The sequence below is a fragment of the Pelecanus crispus genome, chromosome 3 (genome assembly GCF_030463565.1).
Source record: "Pelecanus crispus isolate bPelCri1 chromosome 3, bPelCri1.pri, whole genome shotgun sequence".
Lineage (NCBI taxonomy): Eukaryota > Metazoa > Chordata > Aves > Pelecaniformes > Pelecanidae > Pelecanus > Pelecanus crispus.
The window spans coordinates 50,851,473-50,878,093 of record NC_134645.1 but is presented as its reverse complement, the minus strand read 5'-3'; the positions used below and the strand labels follow the sequence as shown (position 1 = coordinate 50,878,093).

At 38.2% G+C, this 26,621-nt stretch overlaps 1 protein-coding gene across 1 annotated transcript in view; it reads right to left on the bottom strand.

Moving 5' to 3' along the window:
* The window catches only part of WDR27 (WD repeat domain 27), a 58,070-nt gene that overhangs the window by 10,531 nt on the left and 20,918 nt on the right, over positions 1-26,621 (bottom strand). The window contains 3 exon segments of the mRNA XM_075707692.1: positions 7,441-7,553; positions 19,144-19,265; positions 19,565-19,662. Coding sequence (XP_075563807.1) covers positions 7,441-7,553; positions 19,144-19,265; positions 19,565-19,662 — 333 coding nt within the window.

The following is a 26,621-nucleotide window of genomic DNA, read 5'->3' as shown; positions in this document are numbered from 1 at the left end:
GCATAGCACAACTGTCCCTTTCCTTCCTTCTAAATTAATTCCCAACTTCAGCTGATATTTTCCATCCTGCTCTGTTATTCAACATTACATCAGTTCTCCCAGCAAGTTTCCCATCTCTATATTTCTGAGGCAAGTAGAGAAGAGCAAATGGTAATTTCATCGAATCACAGAGTCACATCATGGTTGAGGTTGGAAGGCAGCTCTGGAGGTCATCTTATCCAACCTTCCTGCTCACATAGAGCCAGTGTGGCTTCACCAAAGCTAAACAGAGGTGAAGCATCACCTCCCTCAACCTGCTGGCAACACTCCTCCTGATGCAGCCCAGGACATCACTAGTCTTCTTTGCCACAAGGGCACATTTCTGGCTCATGTTCAACTTGGTGTCCACTGGGACCCCCGAGGTCCTTTTCTGCAAAGCTCCCTTCCAGCTAGTCACTCCGCTCCCCCCAGCATATATTGGTGCCTGGGGGTTGCACTTGCTGCCAAGGGGACTTTGCACTTCCCCTTGAACTTCATGAGGCTCCCATCAGCCCATTTCTCCAGACTGTTGAGGTCCTTCTGGATGGCAGCACAACCCTCCAGTGTATCAGACGCTGCTCCCAGTTTTGTGTCACAAGCAAACTTGCTACACTCTGCCCCATGATCCAGACAGTTAATGAAGTTGTTGAACAATACTGGAACCAGTACTGATTCCTGGGGTATACTGCTAGTTGTTGGCCTCCAACTAGACTTCATGCCACTGATCACCACCCTCTCAGGTTCCCATTCAGACAGTTTTCAAGCCTCCTCATTGTCTGCTCATCCAGCCCATAACTTCATCTGCTTCTCTATGAGGATGTTATGGGAGACAGTGTTGAAAGCCTTACTGAAGTCAAAGTAGACAATATCCACTGCTCTCCCCTTATCTACCAAGCCAGTCATTTTATCATAGATATTTATTGAATTGGTCAAGCATGACTTCCCCTTGGTGAATCCATGCTGACTACTCCCAACTGATTCCTTGTCATTTATGTGCCTGGCAATAGTTTCCAGGATTAACTGCCTCATCACCTTCCCAGGGATTGAGACGAGGCTGACCAACCTGTAGTTCCCTGGGTCCTCCTTCTTGCCCTTTCTGAAGGGCCTTTTCCTCAGAAATTTATAGAAACTATGTCTTTTTGGTCAGCTAGAGATAGGAACAATTACTGGATAGATATTGTACAGCAACATATAAAAAATACCCAAGCTGCAGCTACAAAGACAACTTGTGCCTTGTTTCATCTCATATTCTGCCAAACAGTGTCTTAGACTAAGAAGTCTGCTGTTGATGCAGGTGTTCTGCCTTCAGAGGGAAGGCAATGGCTGATAAGAGCAGAGACAGTATTTTTTCATGTCCTAGAACATGAAAAGACATGAGCAGCTCTTCACTCACCCCAAAATGTTTCTATGGGATAATCTCTGCAAAATCAGTAAATCTTTTTTCAGTTATTCACCTAGCTTGAATGATCAGCATATTCATATGCTGATTGTGCTCACAATCTCGCAAATTCATTAATGCATGGTTTCCCTGCACAGTGGTATTGACCTTGCATTATCTTCATCTGTTTAGATAATACATTACAGAGTGTATATACTACCTATGGTACTATGCCTTTCAGAAGTGGAAAGAATTACTCTCAAGTTAGGAATATTGCTTAGAACATTAATCAGCTTTTGGGTTCCAATTAACTACATGGATCACATGCTTGATAACTACCAGGACCAACTTCTCAGCACATTTTTTTGGAGCAGAAACAAAAATAAAAACATCATAAGGCATTCCTTATTACGCATTTTGCAGACCTATGCATCTTAGGTGAGAAATATAATCGTGAAATGCATGACAGAGTGCAGCAAGAGCAGGGCTGCTATGAAAGGGAAAATGAGTGAGAAGCCAATGGTGATCATGGCACAGTGTCCTCACCAACCAGGGCACCGTCCCACCACATCTGAATAGGGTGGGCAGAGTAATGTGCTGATAACAAAGTCCATTGACAGTCCCAGAAAAAGGGAGGTGATGAACCAGGTCCAAGGTCCATCCCGGGAGTCCAGTCAGGAGCAGCAGGAGATGAAGCCAGATCCAGGGCTGGAGGCAAGCCTGCAACATGAGTCTGCTAGAGACAGAACTCAAGGCAAACTACCTACAAGGTTGGTCAAGGTCCATGCAGAAAACAAGGCCAGAGGCAGGACATGAGACAGGTACACTGACAACATAGTTCAGGCAAGGGCTAAATGTCCAGGCCTGAGTTTAAATGGAGTGCCTGAAGCAAGGAGCAGAGAGTGCATGGGTGGGTCCAAGGCTGGTCAGGGCAATTAAGGCCCAGTAGTGCACTGAGGGCCCTCACAGTGCAGTCTGTAACTTGAGTAAAGAGACATCTGAAAATCTGAGACCAAGCCAGACCATACGATTAGTTTCACAAAGGAGGATGAAGCTTTACTGCACCATGACTTTAGCCACATCTTACTGATGAGCAAGCAAGGTCCACATCAATGCCTAAAAGCTTTGCAGAAGATCTGAAATCCACCTTGGGGAAGAAAAGCTTACACTACTTCACATTCTAGAACCTCTCTTAGGAAAGTGACTCTTTGGAATGAATCCTGCAAGGGCAACAGCAAACTGCTGCAGAAATCTGGACAGCTGATTTTTCTCAATATCAGCCAGTCCTGAAGATGAGGGTATTCATGTAACTTTGACAGTTGGTGCTACAACTAAGTGTTTAGTCAATATTCTAAATGTATTTAACAAAGTGAAGAGGGCAACACTTTGAATTGATAGTTTCCTCCTAACATAACGAATGAAAGAAACTTTCTTTCTTCTGGATGTTTTAATGCACAGAATTACCTAATCTACAAGTGGGAGGAAATGAGAAATTGAAGGGATCCAGACTGGTAAAACAGAATTAAAAACTGTTGTGTGACACTTAAGTGACATACGAACATATTAAAGCAGCTGGTATTTAGTCTAGTCTGCCATTTTCGGTTGTTATGGGTTTACTGTGTAAGGGAATGGAATTTTCCTTAATTCCTAAGTTTCTACACTCTTTCTATGCATTGGTTTTACAGCACGGGGATGCCGAAATATATCTCACTGCCATATATGTTCATGAACATAGTCACTAAAAACAGGCAGGACTGGCAAATAAGGAGGCTTAGTGTATTGGAATTTTCTGATATATCTAGCCTAGGAAATCTATAGGACTCACCAACTTGTGTCATTCCAATCCAGACTTTCCTGAAAGATTAAAATTAAATGGTGGAGACAATAGGTACAGATCCCTATGAATCATTGGTAGCTTCCTGACTTCAGAAGGAGTTGTGATGTCTCTAAAATGCATTCAACAGAGAGAAAGCAGAAGGAGGTAGAATGGTAAAGTTTATTGTGTCTTATGGACAATTAAGAGTCTACAAAGTTTCATCATAAAGATCACTTAAACTCCTTCAAAAAATGTAAGCGTGCATCAACTTTTTGTACCTCCTGATCATTAAATGTTTGTCTGACTCTTTCTTGGTAATCCTGAAGCTAGTAACTGTAATGTTCTTACTCAGATTCCCATTGCACCTCAGTCTAACTCCTGTGTTCAATGCTTCCACCTTGGACTCAAGAGAAAGTATTTTTACTTGTTCTCCAAGTAGCCATTCTTTTAGACAAGATAGACTTAAATTGCTCTTCACCATGTCTTGGAAGTTGGTCCAAGGTCATTATCTTACCCTAATGCATATATTCATAAAGGCTCGTAGTTCACTATTCCAACCTGGAAGAAGAGTAGCCAAAGTTGGTTCTTTTTCCAAAAAGATCTATTCTTCTTGGTTCTTTATTCATAAGTCTGCTTTGTAGATTCTCTGGAGCTTTCCTTAGTTACAGTTATAAACGAGGAGAATGCAGGAGAAGTACAAAAATATTCAAAATCTGCAGATGAAACTTTACAAATCCATGCATTTCAAAGCAAATGAAGCAAGAGTCTGAGTAAATCCAAAAGTCACTAGCAGTGTCCAAAATTCCCTCATTTATTGGCAAGATGACCTGGCTGCGTGAGGTTGGCTGACAACATCAGAAAGTTAAAACGCCTTTTCTTGCACCACCTTCAGAGGAACCCGTAAGACTTTCTGGCACTCTCTGAAGCAATCTTGGAATATCTCCAGATCATCAATAGTGAAAGAGACAGATTCACAGCTTTATTCAGTAAGGATGATGAAAATGGAAGTTGCAAAATACTCTCATCAACTTCAAGAACAAAAGAAAAGATAAGTTAAATGAATTTTCACTGGGAAAAAAATGTAGTTTGATAATGCAGACTGAACAGAAAAATTCTTGTGGAACTCAGAGCAAAAAAATCAATGTATTCAAAACCTATAAAGCTGCAGGCCAGGATAACATGTCTGAAGATTTACTCTAAGCAAAGTTCAAAAAAGAACCTGAGCATTCTGCTATGATTCCTCAGTTAATTATGAGAAAAGGAATGCATGTCAGAAGAATAAAAAAAGGAACCATCATCAAAGAAATTGAATAAAAGAAACAACTAAGAGTCCCAGGGAAATTGTGCAGAGTTACTCTGAAAATTATTTCCCATGTTTTCAAACGCAGCTTTCAAGAGCACCATGCTGGAGGGTTTTTTCCCTGTTTAATCAGAAGTTCAGACTTTACAATAGTATTAAATAAAGTAGCAATGGATAGAACTCATTAAGGGCAACAAGCAGATTAAACAAAAGCAAACCAGTTTTCACTGTGGATGTCTAGGGCAAATATTTAGAACAAAATCAACAAAAAATAAAGTTGAGATCTCGCAGTTAGTGTTACTACCCACACTGCAAACAGTATAAATGAGAACATGGACTTACCTTTGATATATTTCAAGAACACTGGACAAAGATTTCACTAAACAAACCCTATTCTGGCAAACCCAAAGCAGAAATAAAAAGAGGTCATTCCAGAGGGACCATTCAAAACACAGTAATGGCTGATGCACCAACTTTACAAATCAACAGCTTTAAGAGATTAAAGATACTGGCCCACTATAAGATTGTTTAGGAACTAATCTCCCCTGTAAGCACCCAACAGTACAAGGATGGACTGGATTTGATTGGACAAAACCAAAAAAAACCCAAAAGTTTTCAGTCTGTGTAACTGTATAGTAGACCTAACACTTCAGTGGAGACTTTTTCCAAGTTCAGATAGAGATTTCCAAACTCAGCCATTTCAAATTTATTTCTTTGAAAAACACCTGGTGAACACATTAGGAAAAAGTGAACAGTTTTCTTCCTTATGAGAACTCAAGAATAGATGTTAAAATACAGAAGACTCAATCTCTGGTCTGAGCAATGAGAAAAAATTTCATTTTAAAAAATTGGCGTTCTTTTCCCTGAAAGTTACTAGCAAGTGAAAAATAATAATTTATTTTCTCTATTTCTTTTCCACAACAGTTACTACCATTGATCTCTGTGTAATATGTAACAAACACACACATATACATAATACCTAATAAGCACCCTTAAAATATGTGTCATTAAGGCCTTGAATTACTTTTTTGAAGTTTGGCTAATAGAACTCAGTGGACACTAGAATACGATGACTTTGCCAAATTAAATATAGAGCAAGAACACACATAAATTATTCCCCTCTTCCAGGACACATTCATTTAATTGATTGCCCAGATTTTACACTTTAACTATTTTACCATTCACCTGCTCTACTTATATTAGTATTTAGAAACAAAGAGACAGATAAGTGATCTGTGAAAAGCTTTCTACTTTTTCATTACTCTTCAGCAACACAGTTTGAGCAGCTTATTAGAAAAACATAAGAAGGTAACAGATTCCAACCCCAGCAGTCTCCAGTTTCATTACTTTCTGACATACAGTGCAGGTAATTCAGCAATGCTTTTGGCAAGAACATATGTGCCCCCGATAGGTTTAATGTATTCTTACCACAGAAAGATGGAAATAAATGAAAGGATCATTAAGCATTTTCTAAACAGAAAATTCAGTACTAGAAAAATGGTATTGCATCTTTCAATAAATATATGTTTACATACACACAAAGCAAATATGAAATTGTTCTTTAAAACTTAAACATCCTCCCTGTCCAAACCCCTTCTCTTTTAAACATAATTCTTTTAGCCTGTACAACAGAGATTGCCCCAAGTATTTCCTTTCCTTAGCAATATTCCCTCCCCACCACTCTATCCCTTTGTCCCACAGCTTTCCCAAGTACAACACTGAAAGCTTTTTAGAAAAAGTGTAGTGTTCTATTCTGAGTTTATGATAATGTATTACGCAAATTTATAGCACCACATACAAGATTTGTAATAATGTTGTTATAATTACATTTGTATTTTAAAAGCTGGATGACAAATTTTAAATCCTTTAGCAGTAATGACATGCTGTTTTGGAAATACCATTAGCAGTCAGTTCAATATACTATTTTATATATAGAATTAGATCTACAAAGGTAGGTAAGACATGAGTGAAAAATCTTGACCATTTAATGACTTCCGCATAAAAAACTACAACTTAGAAACCAGTATTTTGTTTGGTCTCTTAAAATTAGTAAATTCCAATTAGCCTTTAATTTTCTTTTTTAAAGGCCTGACTGTAGATCTGATTCCGCATCAAAATTTCTACTGCTATATCTGTCCTGGTTTCAGCTGGGATAGAGTTAATTTTTTTCCTAGTAGGTGGCATAGTGCTGTGTTTTGGATTTAGTATGAGAATGATGTTGGTAACACATTGGTGTTTTAGTTGTTGCTAAGTAGTGCTTACACTAGTCATAGAATCATAGAATCATAGAATCGTTTAGGTTGGAAAAGACCTTTAAGATCATCCAGTCCAACCATTAACCTACACTACCAAGTCCACACTAAACCAATCAAGGGTAGACTAGATTAAACCATGTCCCAGAGTGCCACGTCTACCCATTTTTTGAACGCTTCCAGGGATGGTGACTCCACCACCTCTCTGGACTTTTTCAGCTTCCCATGCTCTGCCAGGTGCACAAGAAACTGGGAGGGGGCACAGCCAGGACAGCTGACCCAGACTGACCAAAGGGCTATTCCATACCATATAACGTCATGATCAGTATAGAAACTGGGGGGAGTTGGCTGGGTGACAGCGATCGCTGCTCGGGAACTGGCTGGATCAGTGGGTGGTGAGCCACTGCATTGTGCATCACTTGTTTTGTATATTCTTTTATCATTATTATTATTATTACTACTTTCTCTTCCTCTGCTGTCCTATTAAACTGCCTTTACCTCAACCCACAGGTTTTTTTTTTTTTCTTAATTCTCTCCCCCATTCCACTGGGGAGGGGGAGGTCGAGTGAGCAGCTGTGTGGTGCTTAGTTGCTGACTGGGGTTAAACCACAACAATATCACAGCAAGTATGACAATTCTAAATAAAGATAAAGCATGGCTTTTTATTCCAAGTTACCTAATTCAGCCTTAACTCAGTGTTCTTAAATCCCACAGTTTGATGCCATCACCTGCAGCTATGGTCATGAAAAGATTGTAAGCTTCAGGTTGCTGAGTGCTGAACAATGACCCCTGTAAAATATGAAATCAGTTTCAGATAACTATTCTCATGGAGCTAATATTTGTAGAATCACAGTATCATAGAATATCTCAAGTTGGAAGGGACCCATAGGGATCATCGAGTCCAACTGCCTGCTCCTTGCAGGACTACCTAAAATTAAACCATATGACTAAGAACGTCGTCCAGACACTCCTTGAACTCTGACAGGCTTGGTGCTGTGACCACTTCCCTGGGGAGTCTGGTTCAGTGACCAAACACCCTCTCAGTGAAGAATTTAGTCCATTTAAAAAATAAACAATAAATATTTGTTAGGTTATATGACAAAAAGCTTGTCTGCACACACACACAAAGGAGCGCAGAGGAAAGCTGGCATGTGGAGGAACCCCATAACCCAGTCAGAGAAATGGAGCACAGCCTTGACTCCTCTCAGTGTTGTCCCAGGACAGCCATGAGCCCTTCGGTCCAGGGGTGACATCAACCATGATGAATCAAAAGGAGAGGCTCTCTAGGTCATCTCACAGACTGATATGGATTACTACCTATCAGGGTATGGGATCCATTATGGGACGTAGGGGAAGATAATTTTGTGATTGCACAAGATTTTATGGGATGTTTAGGGGAAGAAATAAAGGCAGGGAAAGGGAGGGATCAAAGTGGTTTGTGAGGGAACAAATGTGGGAAAACAGAGGGGAAAGGGAATAAGAGGAGCCAGTTGTGTGTAAACAGACTGCTGGTCAGTGCATTTGGCCATGCCCTGCATCTGATCAGCACGGCCTTTCTTGTCTTCCTATTGAACTCCATTTCTATTTTCCTGGGTGAAGGGACTCTCTACTCTATCAGCATACACGTATATGAAGGTCTAAGAGCCAGCAACTGGATAGGGGACCATAAGAGGCCAGCCTGTGTGTCCTGGAGTGAGTGAAGGTCTGGGTGCCACCAACTGGAGTGGGGCCATAGATCAGACAGCCTGGTGGTATGAGTGCCAAGAACTGGAGAGACTGAAGTGAGTGAAATTAAATGCCAGCAACTACAGTTGGACCAAGTGTCTGCAGTCCAAATAACTGGAGCAAGTGAGGGGGAAGTGAGGGTGCATGAGGCAGCATATGATCACTAGCAAACTTCAAGCTGGACTAGTCAGCAAGTAGGTGAAGTGGTTTGAGAGCCAGGTATATGTGTGTCTTTTGGGGAGTGAAGCATCTGGAGGAGCTGGCTACCAGAGGAACCAGGGGCCAGGCCAACTGCCAGAGAGACATGGGTTCACATGCCCAGGTGCCAACAGCTGGGAACTGCAGAGATCCAAGACCAGTTACTGGACAGTTTGTGTCTAAGCCCAGCTTCTGGAGCGATACACATTGTATTTATGTATATATTTCCTACTAATGGACCTTCATCCTAATCAGCCAAAGAGGAGAAGAGGATGAGACTGTTGGTGATGTCTGTGTTTGTGAGTGCTGAGTGTTTCTGTCTCTGTTGATCTGTGTGGCCAGCTGTGTGTATATGTATATATGTGCCAACTGGGTATACAAGCTCAGCCTCACTACTGGTTGGACCCAGGGGCAGGGAGCTATAGCAGCCTCAACTCCATTGGGCTACTGGATTCAGCTACTCCTAACAATATTTTATCAGAACTTCAGAAGCATTATTTGGCTTTGCATAGCTGACAAGATTCAGTTCACACAAACTTCCTGCACCTATTCTATATGGTTGCTATTCATCATTTCTTCAGAAGATGGCCCTTCAAAAACTAACATTCCAAAAGCTGCTCCCTATAATGTGCCCTATCGTAAGTTCACATCAGTTTGGAGTCATTACAAGGTCTTCAAAGAAAGGTAGAGGTAACCATCATCAAAACCATTAAAAACAGTAAAACATCAATACTTTCCCAGATCCTTAAAGGAAGGTTCAGATTATATTTTCTACCTTCATTCAAGACCTTCTTATTACTGGAGGGCAGCAAACCATACCAGACATTAATATTGCTCATGGCAAGGAATTTTCATGTTGTCAAGACAAACTAAATATTTTATACTTTTTCATAGACATACCCCAAATATTGATCAATTATACAAATGTGAAATGGTCTATGGCCATTCATTAGCAGATCATAAATTCCATCAGCTAATTAGAAGACTGTATCATTCAGAGAAAGACTATTCAGTTAAAAATATGTTCACATTAAAGCAGAATATATACATATATAATGCAAGCTGGGAACGTTCTAGCAATTTCTAGTTTAAAATTACTTTTTCAGATTGTAAATATAATTTTCATCTACATGAGAAACAAGAAAAGTACAAATATAAAATCTTAAGGAACTACCTTGACTACATAATACAGACAACCAGAGGAGTCCAGCATTTAACTATAAGCCATGTTTAGCCCTGGCATAAGTGGGCACACTTTCCACTGACTTCAGTAGCAACTGCATTAATTCATAACAGGACTGATTTTGGCTTCGTACCTTTAAATAATTAAATCCAGACTATCTTTAAACCTCTGATTTTTTAACATCCACATTGGCAAATCCTGGCCTTTTTGCTGGCTACAAACTTCTTTCTCCAGGGAACTAAATATAAACAGTTAAAACTCCTTCTTTGCTTTTCCCACCATTCACATTCTTGATTTGGCTGAATACATCACAGAAACCTCAAGGCCATTTCCTGCAATCAGTGCTTGATGGCCAGGAATCTTCTATTCGTTATGAAAACTGGTGTATAGGTGAAGAATGGTCTAGTATTTGGCCAATAGAATACCCCAAATGGCAAGACAAAGTGAGGCACTCAACATTACAAAGACTATAGGAGCTTTCACTTACTTTGCTTTAAGCAGGTTTCCTTCCTAAACTAAGGATTACCACAGCCTGCTCTAACAGATCAACTAAAATGCACTGTGCAACAGATTTGCCAACAAAGTCTACATATTCTCACATTAGCTTTGTATAAGTATAAAAAAAGAGTGATTTTAAAAAGAGAGTAATTGTCCAAAGGACACTATTCATTAAAAGTTACAGAGCACCCTTTCTTTTTGTGTTCTTGAAACTTTTACTCACCATCCCCTTCTTCAGTCAGTAATGATTGCAGAGTCTAATACAAAAAGTTCTACAGACACATACACACATTTACTTCATGCACTATTCCTTTACTTTGGAATACACATAAGAAGAAGTGTTGTTCCCTTCGTTCCTTCCCTGTCCTGACATATTGTCAGTAATATACTTTACTAATATAACGCTATACTTGTATCTTGAAACTACATTTGCTACTGAATATTGCTGTAGAAGACAACAAAATATATACCAGCTGGGATAATATGCAAGCTGAATTTCACTTATTCCTTTGTGTTTTTACAGTCCATTCATTTATGATAATCTATATGAGAATCTAATGCAAAATGTAGCATATTCCAACACACTCTTCACACTATATTCTTTCATTCTGACAGACAAATCACTTGCCTATGCCCCATCATCTTCCTCATCCACCACTGTAATCTCTTCTCAGCTTCTCTCTAGACTAACTACATTGCAACTTCCACATAAAATTTGGCCTCAAGAAGGACATGGTTCAACAGAATCCCTATCTCATTCACTAATTCCATATGAACACCACCAATATCCAAACAGTGCAGCTGGCCTATGCTAAAGGCATTGATCAATAGATGTCTCAGAAAACACATCTTCCAGGCAAGCACATACCTTCGGACAGGTTTGTGACTGTGGCTAGGAAAAAGTTAACTGACTGAAACCTCTGAGTTTCTTATTACATTTTTCAGCCTTCACATCATGTACATTTCCTAATTAATGGACCAATGAATTTTGAAACAAAAGAGCCTGGGCAAAAAACTAGAAACTTTGTTATTTCTTTGAAAATGAATGTAATCTATAACTGTGTTTGCTAGCAGAATATAATACCATCCAAATATTTGTGGTTGATACTGATAGATTCCTGTTCAAATAGTATGTTTTGCAGCACTACAAACATATTGCTAACACTAAAGCTCTGAATCTTTGTGGTCTGATCTCAAATAATTTCTCATCTATTTCTCAGAGGTTCCTAAACTCTAAGACAGGAACACAATTTTGATATTTCAGTCAATTCATTTTATTACGTTTCTTAAAAGTTAGTATGCAAAGCAATGGAACCATGAAACGCCACATAATACTTCGGTAATTGTCCTGGTTTCAGCTGGGATAGAGTTAATTTTCTTCCTAGTAGCTGGCATAGTGATGTGGTTTAGATTTAGTAGGAGAAGAATGTTGATAACACACTGATGTTTTAGTTGTTGCTAAGTACTGCTTATGCTAGTCAAGGACTTTTCAGCTTCCCATGCTCTGCCAGGTGCACAAGAAACTGGGAGGGGGCACAGCCAGAATAGTTGATCCAAACTGACCAAAGGGCTATTCCATACCATGTGATGTCATGCTTGGTATATAAACTGGGGGGGGGGTTGGCCGGGGAGCACCGATCGCTGCTCGGGAACTGTCTGGGTATCAGTCAGTGGGTGGTGAGCAATTGCATTGTGCATCACTTGCTTTGTATACTATTATTATTGTTATTATCATCATTATTATATTGTTATTATTATCATTACTATTTTACTTTATTTCAATTATTAAACTGTTCTTATCTCAACCCAGGAGTTTTCTCACTCTTAGTCCTCCGATTCTCTCCCCCATCCCAGCGGGGCAGGGGGAGTGAGCGAGCAGCTGTGTGGTGCTTAGTTGTTGGCTGGAGTTAAACCACAACAGTAATAACTGATAATCAATTTGCATTAGGTGATCTTATATCTCAAACCAAATTGTCAAGTTGGAAATCACTGGTTGAATAAAACAACTTACAGCAGTGTAAATCCATTACTATCAGCTTAGGATATTCACTTTGTCAGGCTTGGTATTAGAAGGCTAAGGACTACTTATCAGAATGAGGTGGTTACTACAGCCAGAAGAGCAACATTTGCTCATTGCTTCAGAAGGAGCCTAATGACATCACTTGGGTCTAGTAACACCCTGCAGTAAACTGTCATAAGCAGTTAGTTCTGAGGGTAGGGTCTGGAAACCAGACACAACTCCAGGGAAAAGAGTGGAGGGACCCTCAACATCAGCCTATCACTGAAAAGTGGGAGATTTCCACCAGTTTCCTCAGGCTGAGGAGAACAATGAACCTCTTTCACCCAGCTCCTAAGCAAACACTCTGAAAAGTAAGCTATTACATGAAACTGCAGCAGTATCACCACCACATCTCCACAGGACTATGCATTTAGTCCAGCTTCCTGATGAAACGATGCTTATGCAACTGTACTGTCTGCTGATTCCCATCCAGAATTTTTTTAACCTGCTTCGCTATTTAAATCAAATCTGACAGAGAGATAAAGGTCTTAGATAATTATGTTTCCACAAGATACATGTAAGTGAGTAATTAGCAGACAGAAATTCAAACCAGCACAGCCATTAAGGAAAGTAATTTTGTTTGACAAGCCATTAACCAACCAACCTAAGAGTAATTTGGAACAGGCGTGCAGTATGGCATGCCTCTCAGTCAACTAGTAATAAGGACATGACAAGAAGTTAAGCTTGTGATAGGGGAGGAGTGTTTAGGGAACATAGAAAACAAAACTGAAAGTGCATGTGGTGGGGAGGTGAAGGTTATAAAGAACGCAATAGTCAAATCCAATTATTGTGGTGGATTTGGAAGGTGACATGTAAGGACACAGGCTTAAAATCCTCTAGAAAGGATGTTTATTAGCTTTGTTACTGCTGAAAGAACCTGTATAAAAAGAAAGACAAGCTTCGTATCATCATTATATAGTATGCCCCAAGCACTTCAGGGGAATTTGTTGCCAAAGTGCTTTTTAAGGAAACAAAAATACACTGAGGTTTGGAATAATAAACATTAATATGCTCAATTAAATCAAGATTATAGAGGTTCTAAGCAAGCAGTATAAGGCCTAAAGTTCTGCAAGCAATTGAATTGTGTAAGCTTGAATCATATATGGAGCTTCAAGAGCTAGGCATGTCTTTTGTGGTTTCCTCTCCTGGACTTCAGTAAGCTAAGTTGCACTATTTTGGATCCAAGACTAAGAGTTCTTTATATATCAAATCCTAAATAACTGTACTAATCTAAGGTAGATGACAAATGGGAAGTAATGTGCCACAAGTAATACAAATATATAAACAAAAATCTGGTAGTAAGCACACTACCCAGAACAACTTCTTCCCTAGGTGAGTTTTTTTGTTACGATTTTGCCCAGCTCCTTCTTTTACTTCTACTCTTTTTCTTCATCCAATACTTTAAATTTGTCACAGCCAGCCCATAATTCTAGCTCTAAAATGGCCTTTTTATAAGTTTCAGAACATCTACCTCCCACCTGAGAGATGCTTGCTACATTCTTGCTCTGATTTCCCTTCCCTGATGTTGACAAAATAACAAAAATTCAATACTGTTCTGTAGAATATCAGGAAAGACCTGAAGAAAACATAATCAAGTCGCTAAAATACTACAGATGGAAAGGTGTAGTGTGAAAATATTTATATATCTACTAGCATACATATATATATAGACATATGTCACTGTCCTGGTTTCAGCTGGGATAGAGTTAATTTTCTTCCTAGTAGCAGGCATAGTGCTGCAGTTTGGATTTAGTAGGAAAAGAATGTTGATAACACGCTGATGTTTTAGTTGTTGCTAAGTAGTGCTTACACTAGTCAAGGACTTTTCAGCTTCCCATGCTCTGCCAGGTGCACAAGAAACTGGGAGGGGGCACAGCCAGAACAGCTGATCCAAACTGACCAAAGGGCTATTCCATACCATATGACGTCATGCTCAGTATATAAACTGGGGGGGGTTGGCTGGGGAGCAGCGATTGCTGCTCGGGAACTGTCTGGGTATCGGTCGGTGGGTGGTGAGCAATTGCATTGTGCATCACTTGCTTTGTATATTATTATTATTATTATACTGTTATTATTATCATTACTATTTTACTTTATTTCAATTATTAAACTGTTCTTATCTCAACCCAGGAGTGTTTCTCAGTCTTACTCCTCCAATTCTCTCCCCCATCCCATTGGGGTAGGGGGAGTGAGTGAGCGGCTGCGTGGTGCTTAGTTACTGGCTGGGGTTAAACCACGACAGTTACTTTCAACCACTGTTGCAATTTAAGGTTTTCAAATCAAACAAGGTAGCATTAAGACATTTGGCTATTCCTACAGTTAACAAAGATAAAGTACAGCAATATATACTTTCCATCATGATGCGATGCTAGTGTGCAGATATATTTTCACTGTATTCATTATTCTTCGTCTCACTATAAACATGTAACAACATACGGCAGCTTCTTACCTTGTGCAAATGTGGAAACTACTGTCTAAAGATTTACCAGCCAAGATTTTTTTCCTACATTTCTCTCTGCTCTGTCACAGGAACAACTGTTTTTTCCCCAGCTTCCTTGCAATTTTTATACTTTTTCTTCAGCATGATACTATTGAATTTTTCATTTCTGAAGTAATCCTTTGCATTAAAAATTGAGTTTAAAATGAGAAGACCTTCTAACTGTGCTACTGCATTTAATTTAAAGATGTTTAGAATCAGTCTTTATACTACAGCAGAAGTGCCAACCTTCTGGGAGTGAGCTTTACTGATGCTCTTCTCTTCACTTCCCTGCATCCTTCTCCTCCCTCATGGCCATTACCTCCCCAAACCTAGTTTCTTCCAGTCCTTGCATCTGCCCTCTGGACCTTTGCAAGACACTGAGGTTCAAGGAGGTGAGAAGGGAAGACATAATCAGGACAAAGGAGCTCTGGGAACAACAGTAATCTACATGGTTGTGGATAACTGGAACAGTATGGGGCGGGGCGAGAGGCGGGACACAATTCTACTAGAGAGAGGGAATTAAGTACAAGAAGGAGGAGAAAGGAAAGAAATTGTAGGAGGTGAAGTGAAGACTCATAGCTGCAGAGGCAGAGCACCTGTAATGATACAGAATGATACAGCCTAGCTTCAACTGGTGAAATAGGTTTGGAGAAGTAAACCGGCCACATGGCACAGGGTCAGAGGAGCAGGCTTCAGCCATAGGTTGGTTATTCTGGAGCTCCAGCAAACTGTCAGGAAGCTTGAGTCAGTACAGTCATCACAGAGGTTGCCAGTGAGAAAGAGAGAAGAGTGACAAGACAGAAGACAAGCCGGAAGCCCCATCTGATTGCTGCCACTGTTCTTGCCTCCGGGGAAGAGGAAGAAGAGCCAGCAAGAATGGGCAGAACCACCACCAGATTCACACCTCACCTGAAAAGAAGGACCACTGCAGCAATTTGCTAGCCTACAACAGAAAATGCTCCATGTAATTATTCTATATATGTATACTGTATAAGTACGTACTCTCCATTCATCTGCAATATTTCACAAAGCGTTAACAAGAACAGAGATTACCTTGCATAATTCAAGCTTCAGATAAGGGACAAGTTTTCATCAACTGTACTTACATCCGTACAGAGGCTGCAGACTGGATATTTCAGACAAGGGTACAGTCTGATTTTACAACCAAATTACAGTCAGGAAGATTCAAAACATTCATACTAAAGAAAGATAAGCTGTGGCAAGTAATGATTCAGTAGGGTGGTTTATCATCTTAAGCACATTACTGGATCAAGGCTTCGTCACACTGATAACTGCCACTGCTACAAGAGATGTGCTATACTCTACTAAACGTAAAGTAATGGTTCTGACGACCTTCAGTCATTAGAGGATTGGGGGGTGGGGGAGGAGCTCAATTATTTTAGCCACTATATTTTGGGCAGATTTCAAGAGGAGCAACTGTAAAGAATTCTACTCTGGCTTCATTGAAATTACCACAGATTTCGATAAGCAAAACAAGGGTTTAGACAAGAGAGTAAAGCAACCAGTTCTTAGATTCAGCTGATATTTAAATGTTTGAATGTCCCTCTGAACATTTCGCTATAGCACATTCTAAATTTCTGTAGTGTCATGCAGATAACCTGTATCTTTACAGAAACACTGATTTAGCAGCAGCTTATATGCACATACAAGTAATATGACAAGTTTATTTAATTTTCACTCCCAGTCCCTGTTTCTTGATTAGTAAGTCACACAGACATAGCAATACTTACTATCTTCTAAACATATTTTCACTTTTAGAGTACTAAAATTCAAAAAGGAACAGGAATTACAGGCACCCATTAAAATGGTTGTCCCATCCCACCACCTTCTAAGAGATATACTTTATAAGTCAGTGCAGCTATATCTTTTTTATGAATATACATATATATATATTTGTAATATTTCCTGCTAAACTGTTCTGGAGGAAGATTCAGAATACTGTTCTATTATACATCAATGTCTGCTGTGAAGAGAACATATTGGAAATGATACAATAAGCTTAATCAAGTACACTGCAGGCTGAGATGAATTTCACACATTGCTAATTCTTGCAAACAATCTCTAGAACAGACCAAATGAACAACTGTCATAGTTTAACCTCAGTTGGCAACTAAGCACCACACAGCCGCTCGCTCGCCCTCCCCCTCCCCAGTGGGATGGGGGAGAGAATTGGGAAAAAAAGTAAAACCTGTGGGTTGAGGTAAAGGCAGTTTAATAGGACAGCAGATGAAGATAAATTAATAATAATAGTAATAATAATAATAATGATAAAAGAATATACAAAACAAGTGATGCACAATGCAATTGCTCACTACCTGCCAACCGATGCCCAACCAGTCCCTAAGCAGCGATCACTGCCCCCCAGACAACTCCCCCCAGTTTCTATACTGAGCATGACGTCACATGGTATGGAATAGCCCTTTGGCCAGTTCGGGTCAGCTGTCCTGGCTGTGCTCCCTCCCAGTTTCTTGTGCACCTGGCAGCGCATGGGAAGCTGAAAAGTCCTGGATGACTGTAAGAACTACTTAGCAACAACTAAAACATCAGTGTGTTATCAACATTATTCTCACACTAAATCCAAAACACAGCACTATGCCTGCTACTAGGAAGAAAATTAACTCTATCCCAGCTAAAACCAGAACAACAATTTAAAATCAAAGTCATTACATTGCAAATTATGTATACTTGCTTACAGCTGCTGCTATCCAAAACCAGAAATAAGTCATGCTCTTCACCTATGTTTCTAGAATTTCCTATGTATTTAATAATTTGCTAACAGCTTTCTCCCACACTTAATCAGAACATATCTTCCTTAGTGTTCTACAAGACCTTCTAAATAGATTTTCTTTTTTTCTTTTTCATGTAAAGAACAAATCTCCTGATCGTCCCCACTTACTACTGTCCAGGTAGCATCACAAAGCAGTCTTGGAACATGGGAACTGATTTGCATGAATCTAAACCAGAAAATGCACTTCAAGAATATATATATCGCAATCACTAACGAGCATTCAGTCCACAAGATGAGACTAGGGCTAGTCCAAAGAAAAGCCTTCATAAATTTTGTTGTGTAGACACTGGATCTTCAGCATCAACTGTTTCACCCCACAGGTTTGCTTCTATTGCACCACCCCTCATCACTAGCTAACCTTAGATTCCAATGCATTTCACACTTTAAACAGGATGGAATTTACACACAGCATTCTGCATATTTTTATGTCTATAAAATATTTTAGCTTATTATCTTAATGTAAAAGCAGAGTTATATGAACTTTTAACAGCTTTAGACTATACATCTGTAACAAAATAGTTGATGTTCAATTTTCCTATTGACTTATCTAAAGCATTAATTTTACATAACTGAAAAAATAGAGAACCTTGATCTATAATTTTCCCCAAAAATGGTCAATTTTCTTTGCTATACCACATACCTCTAGGTTTTTTCCCAAGTGAATACTTGCCCACAGCTTTAAAGTTTTTCTTGATTAAATAACCTGAAGCCACTAAGCTGACCAAGCAAAAAGAAAAGCCAGAATTTTAAGCCTATATGTGTTACAAATAGTACTGAAATAGTTAGCACGATTTTAAGTGTTTTACCAGATCACATCTCTCAGGAAAACCCACAAAGATTTATACAACAGTAGTAATAAGGAACTGTTTTAAACCCACAGAAGCAAGGAATTTCCAAGTGGGAATGAAGAACCATACTCAACCAAACCTAACGCAGTAGGCATTCTAGCATGTATGGTATCATAAGACCTCCAAACATTCAAATCAACCTTCAAGTAAAAAAAGAGCAAGGGTGAGGGGTTTTAAGCCATCTATTCTATTGCAGCCCTGAGTAATTTTTTTTTTTTTTGGTTGCTGTTTCTGAAGTTTCAGAATAAATCAGGTGACTTCAGATTCAACTTTAGAGGAGAACAGTTACATAAGGAAAAGTTCCTGCTGAACTACAGTACTACAGTCTGGCGCAAGTAAGGCAAAGGGTAGCATACACTTCCCTAATAGCAAGCTTGTTCAGTCATTTTCACTGCTCCCTGCTTTCCACTAGAGAACAAATGAGATGTGGGTGCCTTTATCACACAGACTTATGACCTTGCCCATCCTCCCCAACACACAAAAAACTCTATCGATTGCTATTAATTATATTTTTAGCCTCCAATATCTTTGTTGATGGAGTTGTAGTGGTGCTACAAACAAAATTCAATAAAGTATATACCTTATTTTGGCAGATCTGATGGACTGATCTAGTATGAATTTCTGGTATCACTGCTGTGCTGCAGCCTGCATTGAGGTCAAAAACTTCCAATGCTCGGTTGCTGCCAGCTCTAAGTGCAATATCTGTACAGTTGTCTGTGTTAAACTGATCTAAAGGAACAAAAGCATATAGATAGACAAAAAGACAGATAACTAGATATCAAGACTCTGTTGTATTTAATGAGCTCTGAGCAGCACCAAAAATCTTACAGTCCTAAAAAATTTATGTCCAAGGCTGAAGTTCAATATCACAAAAAATACAGCATTTTTACTCTAATAGAAAAAGAGTAGTAAAGGATGAAATGCTAACTACTTTAACTGATGTTATTTCCATGTTATGAAGTCCAAAGAACTATAAAGAAAATAAGAAATATAAAGGATACAAAAGTAGAAATCATTTACTGCTGAAAGGCTGGTAATCTCCATTGTTGAAGCCATGGGAAATTTCTGTACCAATTTGCAAACACTTCTCTGTTTGTATCTGTAAAAAATACCAAATGAATGCTAGTGTTAATGAAATAAGTTATGATTTGTGGCCACCAGTAAACTCCCTTTGGAATCACAAAGCAAACCAAAATGCTTTCTGTCATTATTAAAAATTAAAGCCACAGATCTTTTGACTTATTGCTGAAATCTAGTAAAAAACTTGGTAACAAGACTCATCTGGATGAAAAGAAACATGATATTAGTATACCTAAGACAGATTTTCCATCATCATGAAAGACTAAAATAATCCTGTATGTATATTGAAAATGTTGAAGAGAAAAAAATTCTGTCAAGTACCTATGATCAAAAACCAGAAATACCACTAGTTTCAGTATAGCATTTCATGTGCTGATTATAGGGGCAATAAGAAAGAAAATGAGGAGAAAATAGTGAGGAAAGAATAATTTCCACTTAGCTGGGAATAGAACAAGGGGCTGACACACTATCAAAGAAATTTGGCTTCCCAACATATACGGGACTCCTCAAGGTCCATTGGGAAATCTGCCAGCTCCATGCAGATGTTGCAGACGTGCCAAGCCCCCTAAAATGGCTTCAGACTTATTTATATCACAATGCAGAACTGTGTTGTGATTCAGTCTGATTAGATCTTTCTGTTTACTGAAATATATCAGCACAGACAACATGGATCTGATCTGAAATCCACCAAAGTCAACAGAAAACATTCCTCCGTCAATATGGATATGGCTGTGTTGGGCAAGAAGAGTGTGATTTCCATAGAAGTCACCTAAGGAATATAAACAGAGTTGTTAATAGCTGCACTGGGTCTGGTTGGGGTGGAGTTAATTTTCTTCATAGTAGCTTGTATGGTGCTGTTTTACATTTGTGACCAAAACAGTGTTGATAACACACCAGGGTTTTAGCTATTGCTGAACAGTGTCCACACAGCATTAAGATATTCTGTGTTTCTCACTGTGCCCCCAGAGTGAGTAGGCTGGGGGAGTGCAAGAGGTCAGATGTGGACATAGCCACGACCACTTACCTACTTACCTGAATTATCCAAAGAGATATTCCATAACATATAATGCCACGCTCAGCAATACAATGGGGCAGGGAGGGCAGAGAGGAGTTTTTTGAAAGTAGCCATTGCTCGGAGACTGGCTGGGCATCGGTCTGCTACTGCGAGCTTCTGAGCAATTACTTTTGCATCACTTGGGCTTTTTTTTCTTTTTTCTTCACTTATTAAACAGTCTTTAACTCATCCCACAAGTTTTCGTAACCTTTGCCCTTCCAATTCTCACCCCCATCCCACTGGGGGATTCCACTGGGGGAGAGTGAGTGAGCAACTGGATGGGGGCTTAGCTGCCAGTAAAGGTCAACACACTGCAATAACTCAAAATTTCTACATTATATTCTAAATGCAGACACTTCATGCAGTAAAATAATTCCAATGTAACTATAAGTATTATACTTCCATTTTAGCATGTCTGTCTAATGACAATACAAAAGTCCATGCCTGACACACTTGTAGGAATAATTACTGTTTCTTTCCAACAACGCTAGAAGTTTGCAAAACTGAGATCGTTTGACAAAAGCAATGTTTATCAGCTGGATCAGTTCAAAAGAAAAATGGTTAATTTGCTTTTGCCTTTCTTTATCACTCTCAAACAATGATCTGTTGAGCTTTTCCAGGTAGACATTAGAGCTACTTCAGCAGCGATGGTGAAGCAGAAGATAAAATACAGTGTTTTGCAATTTAATCACAGAACATTTTGTGGTTTCCAGAAGTATTTTATTCACATAAACTACAAAAATAAGCTGCTCTAGACTTCCGGAACAACTGATTTATCTCCATTTTTGGGTAAAGATATCCAAACTAACTTTAAATAAGCTGACTGAGATAATAGGACAATCTAATGAAGGCAGCATGAAGCTTCCTCTGGTCTAATTTGCCCTGCTAAAAAAGGCTTACTGAAGCAGATTGCTCCCAAATGCAAGAACGATTTTTTTGAGTTAGCTGAAGTATCCCTCTTCTACAGTGCAGTCTGCTACATAGATGAACACCTCACAGGGTGTTTCCCAGATAGAATTTCACCTAGAAAGCAAACAGTAAACTGAGATTCATCAAATAGAAGTTAGGACAAAACTGAACCACAGTAACAGAAGGAAAAAAAAAATACAACAAGAGTACCCATTAGCAAAAAAAGAGGAATTTTATTATATTTAGGACCCTATATTTTTTGGACACAATGCATTTGCCACATGTCCTATTACACATTCAGTTCAAAATGTAAGTCAACTAAAATTCAGCCAGGCATTGTGGACACACTGAGCTGGACACTGTACATTAGTTCTTGCCTCTTAAGAGATTAAATATAACAATTTGGGTTACCTTTTTATGCTTTAATAATATCTCCATAACCTAAGAATTAACAGGCTACACAGAAGGTAGGTAATCAGATTGTGGAAAAAAGGTATTACATAATTCAAACAGACACAAGACAAAAACCTAAATGCCACTCACCTGTAATATATAAGAACAGAATTTGACAATAAATATGTATGTCGAAATGTAAACAAAAGTGCACAATCTACATTTTAAGTTAAAATAAGTTCCTGTTTGCTATAGAAAAGATTGTTATATATCTTACAAAGGTCTTGTTGAGGAATTAATCAGAGGAATGAATCCAGTAAAGGTCAAAAGGTGTTGTAATGTTTATCAAGATAAAGGTGTGAAGAGCACACAAAGGAAAAGCTTTTTAGATTGTTGAAAGATACTACAACTTATCAGTAAGAAGGTGCACTTAGCAAAATAACTGTGCTTTTGATGCAGAAAATCAACAGATTTCTGTGCATATAACAAGGGTTGCCTTGTAAGTGAAAAAGAAGATGATAACAAATAAGATAAGAAATCTTCAAAAGGAAAGAAAACAGATTTTTATTCTCCCATCAGAAGCAAGTTCCTAAAATAAAATTATATACAACTAGACCAAGAATTCTATATCAGATCTGGCCACTTTCCATAGATAAATTTGACAGTCTGCCATCAGCAAAGCTAATTCCTTTGTTGTAGGGTTTCCAATATGAACACACTGTCACAGACAGTTGTGAAGTTGTTTTCAGCTATAACAAAACACTACAAGCCCTAGACAATGCTGCATAGATGAAGGCCACGAGTATGAAGTGAATATAGGCAAAATTCCATCTCACAAGTCAACTGGAGAGATTATTGTAGCATAAATACACCCTAAAAATTGTCTAAATTAGACCAACACCTCCACAAGCCATGGAAAAGCTTGTGATGGAGGCAAAACATGGATGAACAGTATCTTCTTACTACATTTTTTCCAATTCTATGCACAGCACATAATCTCAGCTGACAATCCTACAGACCAGGTATTCAAATAAAACCATATTTGTGTTGATATACTCAAAACTACAATTCTGTCCTCCTTTAATGCCTTGAATCATTAGAATTCTGACAACAGTGTAAATGACTAATCTTTTATATGTAATATATATGTGATTTTATATGTGATATAAGTGATATGATATATCACTTATCCCACACACTTTGGGGATGTAATAATTTTGGGGCAATACATTTACAGTATATAGTTATTTCCAGGAGACTGGCACATCTTCAGAAAAAAAATATAAAACCAGATTCTAAGATGCAAGCACTTCCTTCAATGATTGCAGAGACTGATCTATCTACTTTCCAGCAGATCTGAAGTCCTTTGCTGAAAGCATTTTTCAGGAGACTCAGATAAAGCAGAAACATTTTGATGACAGACAAAAAAACTTCCATGTGTGGAAGTATGTTACTATGCTAAAACCAGAAGACAAACAGGCACCTAAAAAAACCCTCCCAAAACCAAAAAAACCCAGCTTGATGCAGATCTGACATTTAAAATTGTAAGGAAAATGGCTGCACATGACAAAGTCAAAACTAAGTGACAGACCACAAACATCATCAGTATAACAGATTATAAGCTTTCAGGTTATTAAAAATGTATTTATATGCACTGTAAAAATTAGTCTTCAAACAGTAGTCCCATTATACATTTCCAGACACAGCCCTGAGTTCAGTAAAATAAGAAAATCAGTTACATGAAAAGGAAAAGAATCAATTCATCTTCTGGAATGCTTAGAATTCATTATAACTGAAAAATATTGTCTCTTACACTACAGAGGAGGGTGGGTGTCATTCACTGACCCTATGTAATGATCTTAGACATAAGAAAAGATAAGCACAGGAAAATTTAAAGCATTTAGAAATGGTTGCTGTTAGAATGTTGCTAGAATTCATCTTATGACTTATGTACTCCTCATCGAGTTTCCATTCTGTTTCTGACAAAAAACAGTGTTTAATTTCTTTGGTCTATTGGCTAAAGCTCAAAGGAACCAAGCTTAGAACATTCTTATTATCATACTGCTGAATCAGGTCTGTTCAGCCCATTTACTTAAGAAGTTTAAACTGGCTTAAAGTGGTTTGCATGAAAATAATTATCCTGTTAAACATTAACTTTCCAGAAGTACCTGAAATGAACACTCTCCTATGTATCATTAGCGTGCTAAATTTTAAACTCATTTACCATGGCCTTTGCTTTATCCATCTATAATATGTGCTGGTATAGTTTCCCATTTCATCAGAGTAGATATTTTATCATTACTTTCCTTACTGTGTATATGATTACCGCAACCAGTTGCTAAATATAATGGCTTTAAAAGGCATTGTTTCTATTACTGGAAAATAATTTTCTCCTTTTTAAACTCTTTTCAAATTGCTCATGCTGATCTTTAGAACAACACATAAAACTATAAAAATGAGGTAACAACCCATAGATGTTTTGTTCTGCTCAAATTCTTATGTGACTTAAAAGTAATTAAGAATTAAAAAAAAATAAACTGAGAAGCTAATAGTTACACTTCATATCAGCATGCACAACTGCTGATGGGAGTAGAAATTCAATAGTTAGCAATTCTGGAAAAGGTAAAGAAATTTGTTCAGGTTGTGAATCATTTTGAGATTAACCACAGAAGAAGTCAGGAGATCTGTATTCTATTCCCAGAATTGCAATGAATCTCCTCTATGGCATCTGTAAGTAAGGATATATTTAAATAAGCCAATAAGGAATATAACATTCTTTTTCTTATTTCCATTTCTCAGTTTCACCTTTAAAACTGAGCCAATATTTAACCATTTAATTACATTGTTGTGATGCTTAGTTAATTAATACTTATGGGGAGTTCTTTGAAAACTCCGCACAGAGAAACAGTGATATGATTCGTCATTGTACTGTCTTCACCTCTGAAATACAGCAGCAATCTATTGGTTAGCCAGACTGCATTGCCATGCCCTTCTAATTAAGGATATAAAACATGCTTTGGGGTTAGATCTAGCATCTTCTTGAATCAGTCTGATTCAAGCATTCTTCCAAATTTGACTCAGAAGGCAGAATGAAAGAGTTGCGAGAAACAAAAGGAATGATGCAGTGTTCCATAAAAGAAAGAAATGCTGGGAAATGAACTGGAGGGAATTCACAAGAAAATGTCAAAGCAAATTAACCTTTAATACCTTTTTTTATAGATATATATATAATCAGACCTCAAACTGGTTTGTGGATTCGTTGTAATGTCTATGATTCTGTGGTTGGCCTTTCAGCACTACACTAATATCCCAGAGAGTCTAATTGCATATTTTTGAGTTAGTGTTACTGCATCAAGAAATACTGACAGCATGGTAATAACAAAATTCTGCTATAAGCACAACCCTACATACATACTTTAACAGCTTTAAACCAGGATATTATATGCTACTAACAAAGCAACTGGAGCAACACAGAACACAGGTGAAGTTCAGTGCCCAAGTCCTTGCAAAACTGCTTGAGTGGGTTCTACAAATACACCAAGTTCCATAGTACCTTTAGTTTCTGAACTAACTAGCTTGAAGGCAGTTCAGACCAGTCTTCCACAACAGTAACTGCAGTATGGATTTTCTTCAGGTTACTGGATACTTTCCTCTAGGAGGCATAGGTATTTGTTAAAAAAAAAAGGAGATATCTAGAGTCAGCACATCATATACTGCAATAAAAGTTCCTTATTAAAGCCTAAGCCTCCACAAATAGAAGGAAAAAACATTTTTAACTATATTTTAAAACTGAAAGTAATCAGTAGAGGGAAGGATCTAAAAGATCAGAATATTGTTTTCCATCTTCTTTTTCTAAGTTCCTCCACAAATTCCTGTATAAATTTTAAGAGTTAAGAATGGTATGAGAGAAACAGTTGCCTGCCTCAGTTTCAAATATTACTTGTTTACGCTATGAATAGGTTTCAAGCAAAGCTGGAACAGGAATCGCTTTTTCTGCCTTCCAGGTTCTCCTGTACTATTATACTTTGCTACAGGGTAAGCACTTCAGAACATGAGATCTCCTTAGAAGCAGTAATGAGAAAAGAAAGTCAAGGGGAGGAAGGGGGGTGGGGAAATCCTTTCAAAAGAAATTATGTCCATATTTCAGGATTTTCTTTTAATTTTATTCTATTAGTTTTACCCTCCTATGTAATGTATATACTATAAAACCAAAGCAGGAAATTCTGTATTCCTTTGTATTTAGTTTTTCCAGTCTATTTGCTATATTCCCATTCCAAATAGAGTATATGACTAAAATAATATGAATAAGAGCCACAGCAACACCCTCCATTAAGGATTTTGACCAGAATGGCAGGTAAAGAATTACAAGTGACAGTGGATTAACTGTAAAACCAAGCATGTGACTGAAAACCCCGATTAATTAACCATTTTGAAGAAGTTATAAACAGAACTTAGATCACAATCCATTAGCTACTTTTCCAAAGAAGGAATTTCTGTTCTTTAAAAAGTGTATTTTAAAGGAGTGATATAATTTGGCATTTTTTTCTCCTTTTGTTTCCTGTATAACTGTTTAAAGTTTCAGTGAAGTTCCACATACCAGGTTCATGCCTCAATACAGGAAA